The sequence below is a fragment of the Ranitomeya imitator genome, chromosome 6 (assembly GCF_032444005.1).
Source record: "Ranitomeya imitator isolate aRanImi1 chromosome 6, aRanImi1.pri, whole genome shotgun sequence".
NCBI lineage: Eukaryota > Metazoa > Chordata > Amphibia > Anura > Dendrobatidae > Ranitomeya > Ranitomeya imitator.
The window spans coordinates 389,573,953-389,591,280 of NC_091287.1; the positions used below are offsets into that span (position 1 = coordinate 389,573,953).

Here is a 17,328-nt window from a genome sequence, read left to right on the forward strand (position 1 = left end):
AGATTAAAGCTTCCACAGTCCCCTCGTGTCCCGAATGCTTTTCACAGATCCCTGTTAAATAGGTTTGTTCCATCCATGTTGTCTGTCTCTTCCCCTCCTCCTCCAGTCTCTGTTGACAGAGGTCTGGAGTATGAGGTGCAGAGGATCGTGGATTTGGGAATTCTCTCCAACATGTTATTCACTGGAGGGGATACGGACCCAAGGAGAGATCCGGGGTTCCGGCTCATTCCATGAACGCTGATCGTTTGGTCGGAGCTTTTCATTGCAGATTTCCTGGGAAACCAGGGGGTCCGGTGGCCCCTCTTTAAGACGAGGGGGTACTGTCACAATTCCTCTGCTCAGGGTGTCTGGAACTCAGTGAAGGACAGCTCTGTCGTCCTATCTTGTGTTGGGGCGTGCTGAGCTGTCAGTACTTTGATTGATAGCTCAATTGACCTATCTGAGACTGGTAGGTGCAGAGATTTCCACAGGTGTAATTGTTCTGTTATTTAGGTGAGCTGTCTGGCCCAGATCACTGCCAGTCAAAGCTTGTTCTAAGCTTGTCCTCTCTGGTGTGTGTTCACCTGATCTCTGTGCTGTAAGTTCTGATCTTCTTTTTGTTGCTGACCTTTAGACCATGTTCAGACTACCCATTTGTTATTGCCCCTTTGCATCTGATATGCTGCTGCTGACCTTTGGAATCGTGTTCTGACTACCAACTTGTTATTGCCCATTTGCTTATCCGCTATTCCTCTGGTATTTTGACCCTGGCATGTGATCTGACTTTCCCTTGGTTTACTTTGTGCTCTTTTGGTATTGACCCCGGAATGACTGACTTTTCTGATTCACGGCCTGTCCGTGGGTTGTGACAAGCCTCACACCTTTCTTCTTTTCTTTCCTTCCTTTTGCTCCTTTTCTCCAATATATACTATATATATCTGCATATGCAGAATGTAAAAATTCTGAATCCTCAGTGGTTTAAAGTCTAACTGAAAATGTGATGACAAATTGTAAGCTTTTGAAACTACTTATGTCTCTACATAGGGCAAGTTCATCACAACATCTGAAGAATCATATATTTATGCACAGAATACACTATTCCTATGACCTTTATTTTTATTTTATCATTCTACTAGCTAACTCAGGCACAAAGATATTTTTTATCTTGGGTAATATTAATGATTACAAAGTATGACATATTTGGCGTATTACTGTAATAATATTAGCTTTTAGTCAGAATATGTAACGGATAATATACGGAGGTCCTAAACAAAGTTTAATTTGTGGAAACTGGTTTCCTGTATTATAATAAACTCTAGAAATTCTTTAATCTTCCCAATATTCTCATGTATGTGTAGAATATTTAGGAGACCTAAAATACATTATTTTTGTGATGTTTCTTTGGAATATTTAGTATTTTGGGGTCATTGGAATGGAGCCTCTTAACCTACAGGTTTTTCTATGGGGCTATTTCTGCCAGTCACATAAAAGTGAAAGGAGTGGAGGTCACACATGCATATTACCACACGATTTACACTGGGACTTTGGTCTCCATCTCAGGATCTGTGGGGTTCTCAGAGATTGGATCTCCAGTAATCATGCTTTTTTGAATGCATTGGTAAAAAAAAACCTTCAAATTCATGATGACTAAGTATCTACTGTATCTTTCTAGCTACACCTCCATAATGTAGGCAGTGTGGTCTAGGACCATTGCACTGTCAATGAACATGTCTGCTCCAAAGTGACAGCTCCCTGGCAGTGACATCTATACTTTCCGCAACCAACCTGTAGCCACAAGTATATACTCCTGTCCACGCTTGTCACATAGACACTACTCAATGGCCGTCACCTTATGTAAGGAATGTAAACTGTTCTCTGTATTCTTGTAGTTTTAGAGAAGATTCGAGGTGCGGTTGGCTGTGCCCAGCTCCTGATGTCACAGAAATTCTACCAGTTCCGAGAGCTTTGCGAGGAAAATCTGGTATGTAAGATCCATATCCAATACAATAACAGCACCAATATATTGCTTCCTATATGTATTGAATTTCTTACACAAAAAAAAGACATAATAAATTATGACTAAATACAAGCAGCTGACCTGGCATGCCTATTCTTTGGCAATTCTCTGTTCTCTTTTATTGTGTCTGGTTCAACATGCTCTAAAGTTACAGAGTTTTCCTGTTTCTAATCCCCCTCATTACAATTCCCTGGCAAACATCAATGACTTGTATTGCATACAGCACATTGTTTGTGTTTCCATATGTACATTTGCCCAGGCATGCTCACTCCGGTGCTGGCAAGAGTAACTCTATTCCGCCAGCGCACTGATATAACATGCCTCTCCAGTTATTAGGTATTAGCACTTCTGATGACCTAAATCCCAGTAATTGCTGGAATTACTCTTCTTCGCCTCACATCTGTCGTATATGATTTTGAAATGGGGAAAATAGTGCAGCAGCTTAGCAATGACTCCAACTTCAGTTTACATTTTTCGAATGGTTGTCTTTCCTCCCAAGGGCCACTTGGTAAACTGGGCAGATAGATAATGCTTTGCCATTTATGTTGTTAGGAGGATAATAAGCTTCAGTCAGTGCATCTTTAAAGAGAACCTGTCATCAGGGTTATGGATATTGACCTAAAGCGATGCCATGTTGGCGCTGTAATACTGATTTATTACACACATTGAGTGAAGAAATCCACAGCCTGGTTGTTTTAAAACCATTTTTGGAAGTTTTGGTCTTTGTGCATCGTGGTGGGACTGCGAGGTAGGACTGTGAACAGGGTTTTTGGCTCTGCCATGGCCCCTCTACTGTCTCTGGTGTATTTATCCTCTTCTTGATGTACATTTTCCACCTTTGCTGTCATAGCTTCGGGCAGCACTTGCGCAGATTTTTCTTCAGGAAAATGGAATCGGTGCTGGCGCATGCGCAGATTGAGATTTCACTTCACTGACAAGCCGAGATCTCGATCTAAGCATGCGCCGGCACTGGCATCACTTTACTGAAGACTGCCAGCAGATCACAGATTTCTTCACTGAATGTATGTATAAACCAGTATAACAGAAGTAATGGACATACCCTGTGTTTAATATGTATAACCTTGATTACAGGTTCTCTTTAAAGCATCCATATGCATCCGAGAGCTGCTGACGAATGCTCTTTTAGCTGATAACTATCTCTCCTGACCCTGACTCCTCCTCCATCATAGACATGTCTGCTCTGTTCAACCGAGCATACATGTGCTCCATAATTAGAAAGGAGAGTCAAGGACCCAAACACATTAAATGAAAGTCAATTTGGGCAGGACCTGTTGACTATCTGATGTGTAAGGGAGATGGAAGGATCAGACAGATGGAATTTTCAGGTGAGTTAAGACTAGAGGAGTCGGGTAGAGGCTTCCCCTATCTCCTTGTTGAAAGCACATGAACACCCAAACGCTCATGTAGTTTGGATTAGGGAGAGACAGCTGTCTGCTGAACGAATGTTTGGCCGACCGATATCTCTTGTGTATGACCAGCTTTAGATGCTGTCAGACATCTCTAGTGGAAGCTTCTCAAAGGAAAAAGGATTGAGCTTTTAAATACAAAATGTCCGATTCCTCACTCTCTGGCATCATCTAATTTTAGGGAGTATCAGTTCATATAAGAGTTCAATATTCCAATCAATAGTATAGGAGTGGTACAGGATGACCTGACAAAGCGAGATACAGGGTGAAACAGCCATAGGATACTATTCATCCACGTTCTGATGTTTCTGCAATAATAAATAGAATGAAGTGAAGCAGTGGTAAGGGCCCTGATTTTCTACTTTTTACCTATACTATTGAATGGATTATACTCTTATCAAAATTGGTATCCTCTTAATATATTGCAATCATCATATTATATTGCACTGTGTACTTACATTTTGCCTTTCTACCCAGCTAATTCTTCTGTTTTCCATTAGGCTTATGACATTACATGATTAAAACCAGACTAGTTGAATCCTTCTAAGCTATGTGTAGAAACAGGAGGTTAATTTTCTCTGTATGAGTCATAAGTCACTGCAAAAGTCCCCTGGCGAGGAGGAGGTGTAGGAAGAAGCAGCCGGATCAGGAGTTGAAGAGGGGAATGATTAATGCAGGGACAAGAGAGTTCCTGTTTCTAAATAATGCAGAGAAAAGAGAAGAATTAGCTGGGTAGAAAGGCAAAATGAGCAATAGTAAGTACACATTGCTATATAATATGATGATTGAAATATATTAAGATGGGAGAGCTTCTTTAATGGCTTATCATGGAAAGTATTCACATTTTGGGTCTATCATAGCATTCTGGCTCATAAAGATGGAGTCAAAATGAGGATGCCTACCCTTCATGATGTCCATGTGCTCTATCCATAGGATAATCCCTATAGCCTAATTAGACTGTATATTTCATTTTTCAGTAAAATGTTTTAGAATTACATATAGCTGCCAATTTTATAAAGTAAAAGTTAACAAATGTGCCATAGAAAAGTATCCATATAATCTCTATTGTGTTTGTATCTGGCAGAATCCTAATGCACACCCAAGACCTACTTCTCAGGATTTAGCTGGGTTCTGGGATATGCTACAATTGTCAATAGAAAACATTAGTATGAAATTTGATGAACTTCATCAGTTTAAGGCCAATAACTGGAAAAAGATGGACTCTATAGATAAAAAGGTAAGTAATGTATACCAAAGCATATTGCTGTATAGTATGCACTACAATAAATGACAACTTTGAACTGTATCCTATATTAGCAGAATGCAACATAGGGATTCTGTAACCTGTTGTGCGCTGGTAGGATTGAGCCCTGACTGACATACAGAACAAGGCTCAATCCCCAGAGCTGTACTTCTCAGTATGGCTGAAATGAATTGTTTGCAATGGCATTCTATTCTGTTGAAAAAAAAAATAGGCTTGCGGTATATTTCGGTGTAAAGAGCAATCATCAATTTACTTGCACATTCTAGGAGGTGCTACCAAGAAAATTAAGGAAGCACAGAAAACGCTACTGAACTACAAAAATCAGCAACAAAAACTGCAAAGGAACCTCTGCCATCCTTCAAAACTAGGACACAATAAACCTTTTAACTTATTGCGCGTAATTATTTATATCTTTTTGGTGGGGTTTTCATTCTCAGGTAATATTTTAATATTTTCCCTACAAGATGAATCATTTGCCGATTGTAAAACATTTCACTTCAGATGCCGATCTGATGAGGTCTGAACCTTTTATTTTTGATCACCCTTTAACGAGCTCCCTGCTGGGCATCAACGGATGACTGTCCGAGATCCGCCAATAAATTCAGATTAGGTGGTGTATAGGATTACTATTGCAATTATGACAATGTTGGGTGCATTTAAAGGGAACCTGTCACCAGATTCCTCCCATAAAAAGAAGGGCCAGCACATGTAAGTCCTCTGTTACAGTATTCTAGAATGCTGTCTATATGTCCCCAGTCTGCTCTCCATAAATCAAAAAAGAGCTTTTATGACACTCATCATCAGCGAGGTCCGGTCCGATGGGCATTCTGATCTTGGTCCGTTACCCCCTCTTTTCTTGCGAAAAGGACACGTCATCCACACAAAGCAAGAAGGAGGATGGCGGTTGCAAGAAATGAAGAGATGTCGAATCAAGACCAGCGAGCCCACTGGAGCAAACCGTGTCGTTGGTGAGTATAATGAAAGCGATTTTTTTGTTTTATGGAGAATGGATTGGGGACATATAAACAGCATTCTAGAATACCATAAAAGAGGGCTTACAGGTGAAGGCCCTACTTCATATGGAAAAACCTGGTGATAAGTTCCCTTTAAAGGTGCTCTAAGTTTGGAAAATAAGTCTCACTGTAAGTAGGCAGCATCTAACTAGGTTTTAGCTTACTGTAGAAGCAATTAATTTAGTTTTATGTAAAACAAAGCTCCAGAAGTGATTCAGTAGGTTGGCACTAAAAAGAAACTCCGGAAGAATTAAGACCTAAAGAAACAACTGAGACCAATAAACTTGGAAAGCCAAAACCTTTCATTAATTAAATCGGCAAATCTTCAAATTTCTGTGGTCTTTTTTAAAATATTACGTTTTGTTCACACCACAATTGTCCCAAAACGTATATACACATGGAATTAGGTTTCTTCTTTTTTTCTATTAAAAAGACTTTCTTCATCCAAGCATCAACTATGGAGTGATATGAAAATCCAATGCTATGTTTGGGTCCACCGTTTTGTGGTGGGTTTGCTTTTGTGGTACAGAATAGTGTAGAAGGCTACATTACTTTAAAAACACTACATTTGAGCTAAACGTACTCGCTGTTGCCAAATGTTGGTCATATAGAAGCTTAGAGAATTAGTTTGTTATACATTGGCATACATTTTTGTTTAGGAAACGCATTAAGTAAATACCAAACATGTGGTGTAGGGTTGAGCGACTTTTCTTTTTATAGGATCGGGTCGGGTTTCACGAAACTCGACTTTTTCAAAAGTCGGGTCGAGTGAAATCAGCCGATCCTATAGAAAAGTCGGGGTCGGGGTCGGCCGAAACTCGAAACCCAATGCAGTGCATTGGGTTTCTAATGGTTCCCAGGGTCTGAAGGAGCGGAAACTCTCCTTCAGGCCCTGGGATCCATATTTAAGTGTAAAATAAAGAATCAAAATAAAAAATATTGCTATACTTACCCTCGGACGTGCCCTGGTTCTCACCGGCAGCCTTCCTTCCTAAGAATGAGCGCCTGAAGGACCTTCGATGACGTCGCGGCTTGTGATTGGTCGCGTGAGCGGTAACATGGGCGTCACGCGACCAATCACAAGCCGCGACGTCATCTAAGGTCCTTCAGGCGCTGATTCTTAGGAAGGAAGGCTGCGGGTTAGAACCAGGGCGCGTCCGAGGGTGAGTATATACCTATTAGGAATATACTCACCCTCGGACGTGCCCTCGGACGCTTCCTTCCTAAGAATTAGCGCCTGAAGGACCTTAGATGACGTTGCGGCTTGTGATTGGTCGCGTGACGCCCATGTGACCGCTCACGCGACCAATCACAAGCCGCGACGTCATCGAAGGCCCTTCAGGCGCTCATTCTTAGGAAGGAAGGCTGCCGGTGAGAACCAGGGCGCGTCCGAGGGTGAGTATAGCAATATTTTTTATTTTGATTCTTTATTTTACACTTAAATATGAATTCCGATACCGATTCCCGATATCTTAAACATATCGGGAATCGGTATCGGAATTCCGATCCCAGATCAGAAGATCGCCGACCTCATGGCCGACCCCACACAGGGGTCGGGTCGGGTTTCATGAAACCCGACTTTGCCAAAAGTCGGCGACTTCTGAATCTGGCCGACCCGTTTCGCTCAACCCTAATGTGGTGTGAACAGAGCCTATACGGCCAAAGAGAAATGGAGAATACAAACTTATCACATGCATTAAATGTGGAAATGACAGGATGCAGAAAGCAGACTCTCATGATGAATATTGAGAAAACAATGAAATGAAGGGATCTGTGCAACCTGTTTCTCAAGTCTATTCCAGTTTTTCTGTTTGCTGGGTCATAAACATCTGGAAACCCTGCGGTCTTCAGGAATATACAGTGCCTTGCGAAAGTATTTGGCCCCCTGGAACTTTTCAACCTTTTCCCACATATCGTGCTTCAAACATAAAGATACCAAATGTAAATTTTTGGTGAAGAATCAGCAACAAGTGGAACACAATTGTGAAGTTTAACAAAATTTATTGGTTATTTTAAATTTTTGTGGAAATTCAAAAACTGAAAAGTGGGGCGTGCAATATTATTCGGCCCCTTTACTTTCAGTGCAGCAAACTCACTCCAGAAGTTCATTGTGGATTTCTGAATGATCCAATGTTGTCCTAGATGCCTAATGATGATAAATATAATCCACCTGTGTGTAATCAAGTCTCCGTATAATTGCACTTGCTCTGTGGTAGTCTAAGGGTTCTGTTTGAAGCACAGAGAGCAACATGAAGACCAATGAACACCACAGGCAGGTCCGTGACTGTTGTGGAGAAGTTTAAAGCCAGATTTGGATACAAAATGACTTCCAAAACTTTAAACATCCCAAGGAGCACTGTGCATGCGATCATATTGAAATGGAAGGAGTATCATATTACTGCAAATCTACCAAGACCCGGCCTTCCCTCTAAACTTTCATCTCAAACAAGGAGAAGACTGATCAGAGATGCAGCCAAGAGGCCCATGATCACTCTGGATGAACAGCAGAGATCTACAGCTAAGGTGGGACAGTCTGTCCATAGGACAACAATCAGTCGTACACTGCAAAATCTGGCCATTATGGTAGAGTGGCAAGAAGAAAGCCTTTTCTCAAAGATATAAATAAAAAGTGTCATTTAAAGTTTGCAACAAGCCACCTGGGAGACACACCAAACATGTGAAAGAAGGTGCTCTGATCGGACGAAACCAAAATCAAACTTTTTGGCAACGATGCCAAACAATATGTTTGGCGTAAAGGCAACACAACTCATCACCCTGAACACACCATCCCCACTGTCAAACGTGGTGGTGGCAGCATCATGATTTGGGCCTGCTTTTCTTCAGCAGGGAAAGGAAAGAAGGTTAAAATTGATGGAGAGATGGATGGAGCCAAATACAGGACCATTCTTGATGAAATCCTGTTGGAGCCTGCAAAAGACCTGAGACTGGGATGGAGATTTGTCTTCCAACAAGACAATGATCCCAAATATAAAGCAAAAGATACAATGGAATGGTTTACAAACGCATCCAGGTGTTAGAATGGCCAAGTCAAAGTCCAGACCTCAATCCAATCGAGAATCTGTGGAAAGAGCTGAAAACTGCTGTTCACAAACGATCTCCATCAAACCTCACTGAGCTCGAACTGTTTGCCAAGGAAGAATGGACAAGAATTTCAGTCTCTCGATGTACAAAACTGATAGAGACATACCCCAAGCGACTTGCAGCTGTAATCACAGGAAAAGGTGATGCAACAAAGTATTAAGTTAAAGGGGCCGAATAATATTGCACGCCCCACTTTTCAGTTTTTGAATTTCCACAAACATTTAAAATACCCAATACATTTCGTTCAACTTCACAATTGTGTTCCACTTGTTGTTGTTTGAAGCATGATATGTGGGAAAAGGTTGAAAAGTTCCAGGGGGGAGAATACTTTCACAAGGCACTGTACATGTCATTGTTCTAACATTATTTGGTAGCCATGTTATTATGCCTCAGGACTACAGTAAGGTTACACTTTACATTTTAGTGGACGACTTGCAACCACTATTATAATGGCATATATACTCGGATATATACGTACTATTCATTTAACGCTATAAGCTACATTAACAACTAAGTGAATCTTGCTATGGGCCAAGAATAAGTTGTATAACTTATAAGAACAGATTACAATTTGTTTGTCCGAATCTCATATCTGATCGTAGATATTTAGAATTATATAGGATCTTTAAAATATAACCATATTTATTTACAAAGCAAATATATAGTAAAATACCTTTAGTTAATAAAATTGTTTCAGTTTGCAATCTTCGTTCTTTCATTCAATCTTATATGTCCTGATAAGCAGTTTCCACCTTAATTCAAGTTTCAGCTGTTTCTCCTGTTGGAGTATCTCTCTCAGTAATATAGGCTGGAAATGAGGAACAGCTTCTATCCTGCACACATGTCCTTTTTACGCTTTCTTCCTTTTTTATAGCCTGTTTTCTCTGTCTCCCCCGAGACGATCGATCCATCCCCTCTCCACATTGAGTACAATGCCTCTCACTCCCTTCTAGCATATGACCATGCTATATAGTAATATTTGTAACCTCTAAGATCTCATTGTAAAAAACAATGTTACATATTTAAAGGGAATCTGTCACTAGGTTTGTACATGATGTAAAACCAGAGACCCTGATTCCAGTGAAATGTCACTTACTGGGCTGTTTACTGCAGTTTAGATTAAAAACTGTTTTATCTGCTGCAGATCCACAAGTTTTCTGAAAGCTGAACTGTATAATCCCGCACGTACCACTGATTGACAGCTTTCTGTGTACATTGTGCATAGACAGCAACTTGTCAATCAGCAGTTGGGGAATGGTTGGACTACCTGGCAGCAAGCCAAGTAGTCCTCTAGTGAAACAATGATTTTATGAGAACTATAATATTCAGACTAGTAAGTGACAATTCACTGGAATCAAAGTCTCTGCCCCTACATTACACTGCTCTCGGATTAGGTAGCAAAAACCTGGTGTCAGATTCTCTTTACTATATCTGTCTTTTACTGGATTCTGTTGAGTGAAATACCATTAAACCACGCTATTCCATCCTCTTTTATAGGCGGTATATTATATGTGTACAGGGGCCAGTTAGAAACAAAAGGACATGCTTTTGGCCTCCAACGGGCTAATAAAACCCTATGGCCATGATGATGTCTGCGTAAACATTTGATTAACTTTGTTAAATACTTTTTATTACATATCTTAGAGTACACCTAAGTTACATTCTGTAATACAGCCCAAAGCTGTTGTAAGAATTTTGCTACTGATAATTGACTGTGCCCTTTTGCTCAGCTACAGTAACAATTTTGAGAGAATAGCTGGCCATACATATAAGTTAGCTGATAAAAAAGACTAAAGATATGCATGCTCATATTAAGAAGAGATACTGTAATCCATTGCTAGTTGGGGGGGTACAGTCATACTAGCCAACTCGCATTAGTATGCCAGTATTTGTGAACTTGGTAGATCTGGCTGATATTTATATTATATATGGGCAGTTTTTTCCAGCTTGCTGGAAGCTCTGGGACGCAGAGGGAGCGCCTTCGCACCGTGAGTCGGTGCGGAGGGTCTTTTTGCGCCCTCTGCGTGGTCTTTTTGTAGGTTTTTGTGCTGACCGCAAAGTAACATTTCCTATCCTCGGTCTGTTCAGTAAGTCGGGCCTCACTTTGCTAAATCTATTTCATCTCTGTGTTTGTATTTTCATCTTTACTCACAGTCATTATATGTGGGGGGCTGCCTTTTCCTTTGGGGAATTTCTCTGAGGCAAGGTAGGCTTTATTTTTCTATCTTCAGGGCTAGCTAGTTTCTTAGGCTGTGCCGAGTTGCATAGGGAGCATTAGGCGCAATCCACGGCTATTTCTAGTGTGTTTGATAGGTTTAGGGATTGCGGTCAGCAGAGTTCCCACGTCCCAGAGCTCGTCCTTATTATCAGTAACTATCAGGTCATTCCGTGTGCTCTTAACCACCTGGTCCATTATTGTCCTGACCACCAGGTCATAACAGTACAGGTGGCCCAAAGTACTAATGCATCTCAATAGAGGGATAAGAGAAGTTCTGAGACCATTTTTCTTTCTTTGCAGTGTGTTTTGTCTCTATTTTCCCCTTTATCTCTGGGGGGGTTCAGGACACTGGTGTAAACATGGACATTCAAGGTCTGTCCTCTTGGATGGATAATCTCACTACAAGGATACAAAACATTCAAGATTTTGTGGTTCAGAATCCGATGTCAGAGCCTAGGATTCCAATTCCTGATTTGTTTTTTGGTGATAGATCTAAGTTCTTGAATTTCAAAAATAATTGTAAATTGTTTCTTGCCTTGAAACCTCGCTCCTCAGGTGACCCTGTTCAACAAGTAAAGATCATTATTTCTTTGTTACGTGGTGACCCTCAAGACTGGGCATTTTCCCTTGCGCCAGGAGATCCGGCATTGCGTGATGTTGATGCGTTTTTCCTGGCGCTTGGATTGCTTTATGACGAACCTAATTCAGTGGATCAGGCAGAGAAAATCTTGCTGGCTCTGTGTCAGGGTCAGGATGAAGCGGAGATATATTGTCAGAAGTTTAGAAAGTGGTCTGTGCTCACTCAGTGGAATGAATGTGCCCTGGCAGCAATCTTCAGAAAGGGTCTCTCTGAAGCCCTTAAGGATGTCATGGTGGGGTTTCCCATGCCTGCTGGTCTGAATGAGTCTATGTCCTTGGCCATTCAGATCGATCGACGCTTGCGTGAGCGTAAAGCTGTGCACCATTTGGCGGTACTATCTGAGCATGGGTCTGAGCCTATGCAATGTGATAGGACTTTGACCAGAGCTGAACGGCAGGAACACAGACGTCGGAATGGGCTATGTTTTTACTGTGGTGATTCCACTCATGCTATCTCCGATTGTCCTAAGCGCACTAAGCGGTTCGCTAGGTCTGCCACCATTGGTACGGTACAGTCTAAATTTCTATTGTCTGTTACTCTGATTTGCTCTTTGTCATCCTATTCTGTTATGGCATTTGTGGATTCAGGCGCTGCCCTGAATTTGATGGACTTGGAGTATGCTAGGCGCTGTGGTTTTTTCTTGGAGCCCTTGCAGTATCCTATTCCATTGAGAGGAATTGATGCTACGCCTTTGGCCAAGAATAAGCCTCAGTATTGGACCCAATTGACCATGTGCATGGCTCCTGCACATCAGGAGGATATCCGCTTTCTGGTGTTGCATAATCTGCATGATGTGGTCGTTTTGTAGTTGCCATGGCTACAGGTTCATAATCCAGTATTGGACTGGAAATCTATGTCTGTGTCCAGCTGGGGTTGCCAGGGGGTACATGGTGATGTTCCATTTTTGTCTATTTCGTCTTCCACTCCTTCTGAAGTTCCAGAGTTTTTGTCGGATCATCGGGATGTATTTGATGAGCCCAAAGCCAGTGCCCTACCTCCTCATAGGGATTGCGATTGTGCAATTAATTTGATTCCTGGTAGTAAGTTTCCTAAGGGCCGATTGTTCAATTTATCTGTGGCAGAACACGCCGCTATGCGGAGTTATATAAAGGAATCCTTGGAGAAAGGCCATATTCGCCCGTCGTCATCACCGTTAGGAGCAGGGTTCTTTTTTGTGGCCAAGAAGGATGGTTCTTTGAGACCTTGTATTGATTACCGCCTTCTTAATAAAATTACAGTCAAATTTCAGTATCCTTTGCCGTTGCTGTCTGATTTGTTTGCTCGTATTAAAGGGGCTAGTTGGTTCACCAAGATAGATCTTCGAGGGGCGTATAATCTTGTGCGTATTAAACAAGGCGATGAATGGAAAACAGCATTTAATACGCCCGAGGGCCATTTTGAGTACCTGGTTATGCCATTCGGGCTTTCCAATGCTCCATCAGTATTTCAGTCCTTTATGCATGACATCTTCCGAGAGTACCTGGATAAATTCCTGATTGTGTATTTGGATGATATTTTGGTCTTTTCGGATGATTGGGAGTCTCATGTGAAGCAGGTCAGAATGGTGTTCCAGGTCCTTCGTGCGAATTCCTTGTTTGTGAAGGGGTCAAAGTGTCTCTTTGGAGTTCAGAAGGTTTCATTTTTGGGGTTCATTTTTTCCCCTTCTACTATCGAGATGGACCCTGTTAAAGTCCAGGCCATTTACGATTGGACTCAGCCGACATCTGTGAAGAGCCTGCAAAAGTTCCTGGGCTTTGCTAATTTTTATCGGCGCTTCATTGTTAATTTTCCTACTGTTGCTAAACCGTTGACTGATTTGACCAAGAAGGGTGCTGATGTGGTCAATTGGTCTTTTGCGGCTGTAGAGGCTTTTCAGGAGTTGAAGCGTCGTTTTTCTTCTGCCCCTGTGTTGTGCCAGCCAGATGTTTCGCTTCCGTTTCAGGTTGAGGTTGATGCTTCTGAGATTGGAGCAGGGGCTGTTTTGTCGCAAAGAAGTTCTGATGGCTCGGTGATGAAGCCATGTGCTTTCTTTTCTAGAGAGTTTTCGCCTGCTGAACGTAACTATGATGTTGGTAATCGTGAATTGTTGGCCATGAAGTGGGGATTCGAGGAGTGGCGTCATTGGCTGGAAGGAGCCAAGCATCGCGTGGTGGTCTTGACACATCACAAGAATTTGACTTATCTTGAGTCTGCAAACGGTTGAGTCTGAGACAGGCTCGATGGTCGTTATTTTTTTCCCGTTTTGATTTTGTGGTTTCGTACCTTCCGGGCTCTAAGAATGTGAAGGCTGATGCCCTGTCAAAGAGTTTTGTGCCTGACTCTCCAGGTGTTCCTGAGCCGGCAGGTATTCTCAAAGAGGGGGTAATTTTGTCTGCCATCTCCCCTGATTTGCGGCGGGTGCTGCAAAAATTTCTGGCTGATAGACCTGACCGTTGCCCAGCGGAGAAACTGTTTGTCCCTGATAGATGGACTAGTAGAGTTATCTCTGAGATTCATTGTTCAGTGTTGGCTGGGCATCCTGGAATCTTTGGTACCAGAGATTTGGTGGCTAGATCCTTCTGGTGGCCGTCTTTGTTGCGGGATGTGCGTTCTTTTGTGCAGTCCTGTGGGACTTGTGCTCGGGCTAAGCCCTGCTGTTCTCGTGCCAGTGGGTTGCTTTTGCCCTTGCCGGTCCCGAAGAGGCCCTGGATGCATATTTCTATGGATTTTATTTCGGATCTCCCTGTCTCTCAAAAGATGTCGGTCATTTGGGTGGTTTGTGATCGCTTTTCTAAGATGGTCCATTTGGTACCTTTGTCTAAATTGCCTTCCTCCTCTGATTTGGTGCCATTATTTTTCCAGCATGTGGTTCGTTTACATGGTATCCCGGAGAACATCGTTTCTGACAGAGGTTCCCAGTTTGTTTCAAAGTTTTGGCGATCCTTTTGTGCTAGGATGGGCATTGATTTGTCTTTTTCCTCGGCTTTCCATCCTCAGACAAATGGCCAAACCGAACGAACTAATCAAACTTTGGAAACATATCTGAGATGCTTTGTTTCTGCTGATCAGGATGATTGGGTATCCTTTTTGCCGTTGGCTGAGTTCGCCCTTAATAATCGGGCCAGCTCGGCTACTTTGGTTTCGCCGTTTTTCTGCAATTCTGGTTTCCATCCTTGTTTCTTTTCAGGGCAGGTTGAGTCTTCAGACTGTCCTTGTGTAGATACTGTGGTGGATAGGTTGCAGCAGATTTGGACTCATGTGGTGGACAATTTGACATTGTCCCAGGAGAAGGCTCAACGTTTCGCTAACCGCCGGCGCTGTGCGGGTCCCCGACTTCGTGTTGGGGATTTGGTTTGGTTGTCGTCTCGTTATGTTCCTATGAAGGTTTCCTCTCCTAAGTTTAAGCCTCGTTTCATTGGTCCGTATAAGATTTCTGAGGTTATCAATCCTGTGTCACTTCGTTTGGCCCTTCCTGCTTCTTTTGCCATCCATAATGTGTTCCATAGGTCGTTATTGCGGAGATACGTGGCGCCTGTGGTTCCATCCGTTGATCCTCCTGCCCCGGTGTTAGTTGAGGGGGAGTTGGAGTATGTGGTGGAGAAGATTTTGGATTCTCGTGTTTCGAGACGGAAACTCCAGTACCTGGAGGGTTATGGTCAGGAAGATAATTTCTGGGTTTTTGCCTCTGATGTTCATGCTGCCGATCTGGTTCGTGCCTTTCATTTGGCTCATCCTGGTCGGCCTGGGGGCTCTGGTGAGGGTTCGGTGACCCCTCCTCAAGGGGGGGGTACTGTTGTGAATTCTGTTGTCGGGCTCCCTCCTGTGGTCATGAATGGTACTTCGGCTGGTTCTGTCCATGGACTTCCTCTGGTGGGTGTTTCTGAGTTTCACAGGTTACGATGTTAATTCGTTAGCTGCTGCTCTATTTAACTCCACTTAGATCTTTGCTCCATGCCACCTGTCAATGTTCCAGTATTGGTCTAGTGGTATTCTCAGGCTGGTAAGGGGCCATTGAGATTGTCTGCCCCAAGCCTAAAAACATCATCCTGCAGTCGCCCAGAAAAGGTGCATCTTTTATACGTGCCAATTCTGGCACTTTTCCCGGCTCTTCCCACATGCTCTGTAGCGGTGGCAAGTGGGGTTAATATTTGTGGGGTTGATGTCACCTTTGTATTGTCAAGTGACATCAAGCTCACGGCTTAGTAATGGAGAGGCGTCTAGAAGACACCTATCCATTACTAATCCTATAGTTATATTGTAAATAAACACACAGCCAATATAAAGTCCTTTATTTGAAAGAATACCATATAAGGAAGCCGGTGAATACCAATACCTGGTATTCGGGAGTTGGGCGAATCCAAACAGTAACACAGACTTCCTGGTGAAGTTCGTGTTCGGTGTTCGTGCACAAACAGTTGGTACAGATGCCGAGCTTTACTCTTCAGGTTTGCTACAACTCTACTCTTTGTAGATCTGAAGCCTTTGCCACTCCAGCTCTATTCCCTGCCTACGGCCTTCTCCTCCTGCTTGACTGAAGGCTCTTTTGCCTGAAGTCACCCAACTTATAAAAGAGCTAAATGGGCATATAAATAGTTTGGGTTGTTAAATCATGCTGACAGATTTCCTTTAATTAATTTGGTGGATCTTTAAGCTGCTGTATGCAAGCATGAGAAATATACTTCAGTCATTGACTGGAATACATTCCTGTCTTGACTTACACCACTTTTGTGGTGTAAATTATGATATATTTGTCAAGCCGTACTCTGCCGTGAGCGCCCCCTCTAAGCTCCCTCCCACTTTTCAAAATGGTAGTGGAGGTGGCATGAAATGCCACAAGCCACAGCATGTAAAGGCATTTCAAATGTACCCAAAGAATTCTGGTGGAAACAGTCTGATGAATCTGCTCCCTATGCAAATTGGGAGAACAATTTGTAAAGATTTTGAGCTATCAAGGAATGCAGGTAGATTTCATTTCTAATACTTTCACATTTGTGGATGTAGCTCTTAATAGGATCTGTATAGTATAAGATCAATGCATGATTAACTTTTTGTATAATTAACTCCAAGATTCATATACCTATTTTAATGTTAACAAAAATAAAAAATAAATAGTAATAGTATTAAAATAACAACAATAAACTATAGTACTAAATAGGCAAATATTCTACTTTTTATTGCTTTTTTATCATTAGTTATTAGTACCTATTCTGTAGTTTGTTCTAGTTTGCACTCTACTATAGCGCCTCCAAAGTAAATTGATTTACGATAAAACAAATGAATACTGTGAGTAAATGTATATGATACACCTTCTTGTTAGTTATCTACCTCACTGGAAGCAATACTCTTCCATTATTATACTATATACCTAAATATGTTGATGGCAGGAATCTCAGTAGTGTTAGGACACATGGATGTGCCAGAAACATGCTAGAAATTATCTGTGTAATTTGTAACATGTCTAAACTTTACAACCTGTATAATGTATGTATTCTGATACATACATATGAAAAATCACTATACATTTGTGTGTTAGAATAAATAATTTCTGGGGCAACTCTTTGGGATTCCCCAGTCCTGGGTCACATGTGCCATGTGGCAGAGCATCAGTCAGACTAATCAATTTGGTAGCTAGATCGGCTCATGATACACTGATTGTGTTTTTACCTTCCTGGAGACAAGTAAGTTACTA

At 42.0% G+C, this 17,328-nt stretch overlaps 1 protein-coding gene across 6 annotated transcripts in view; it reads left to right on the plus strand.

Moving 5' to 3' along the window:
• DLGAP1 (DLG associated protein 1) overlaps nucleotides 1–17,328 on the plus strand; it is a 937,306-nt gene that overhangs the window by 904,191 nt on the left and 15,787 nt on the right. For 2 of the 6 annotated variants that reach the window (XM_069731137.1, XM_069731138.1), the window contains 2 exons: nucleotides 1,869–1,960; nucleotides 4,508–4,660. In XM_069731137.1, coding sequence (XP_069587238.1) covers nucleotides 1,869–1,960; nucleotides 4,508–4,660 — 245 coding nt within the window. Of the gene's footprint in view, nucleotides 1–1,868; nucleotides 1,961–4,507; nucleotides 4,661–4,953; nucleotides 6,020–17,328 lie in introns of those variants that run through there. The other 4 variants (XM_069731141.1, XM_069731139.1, XM_069731140.1 and 1 more) reach the window with 4 other exon arrangements.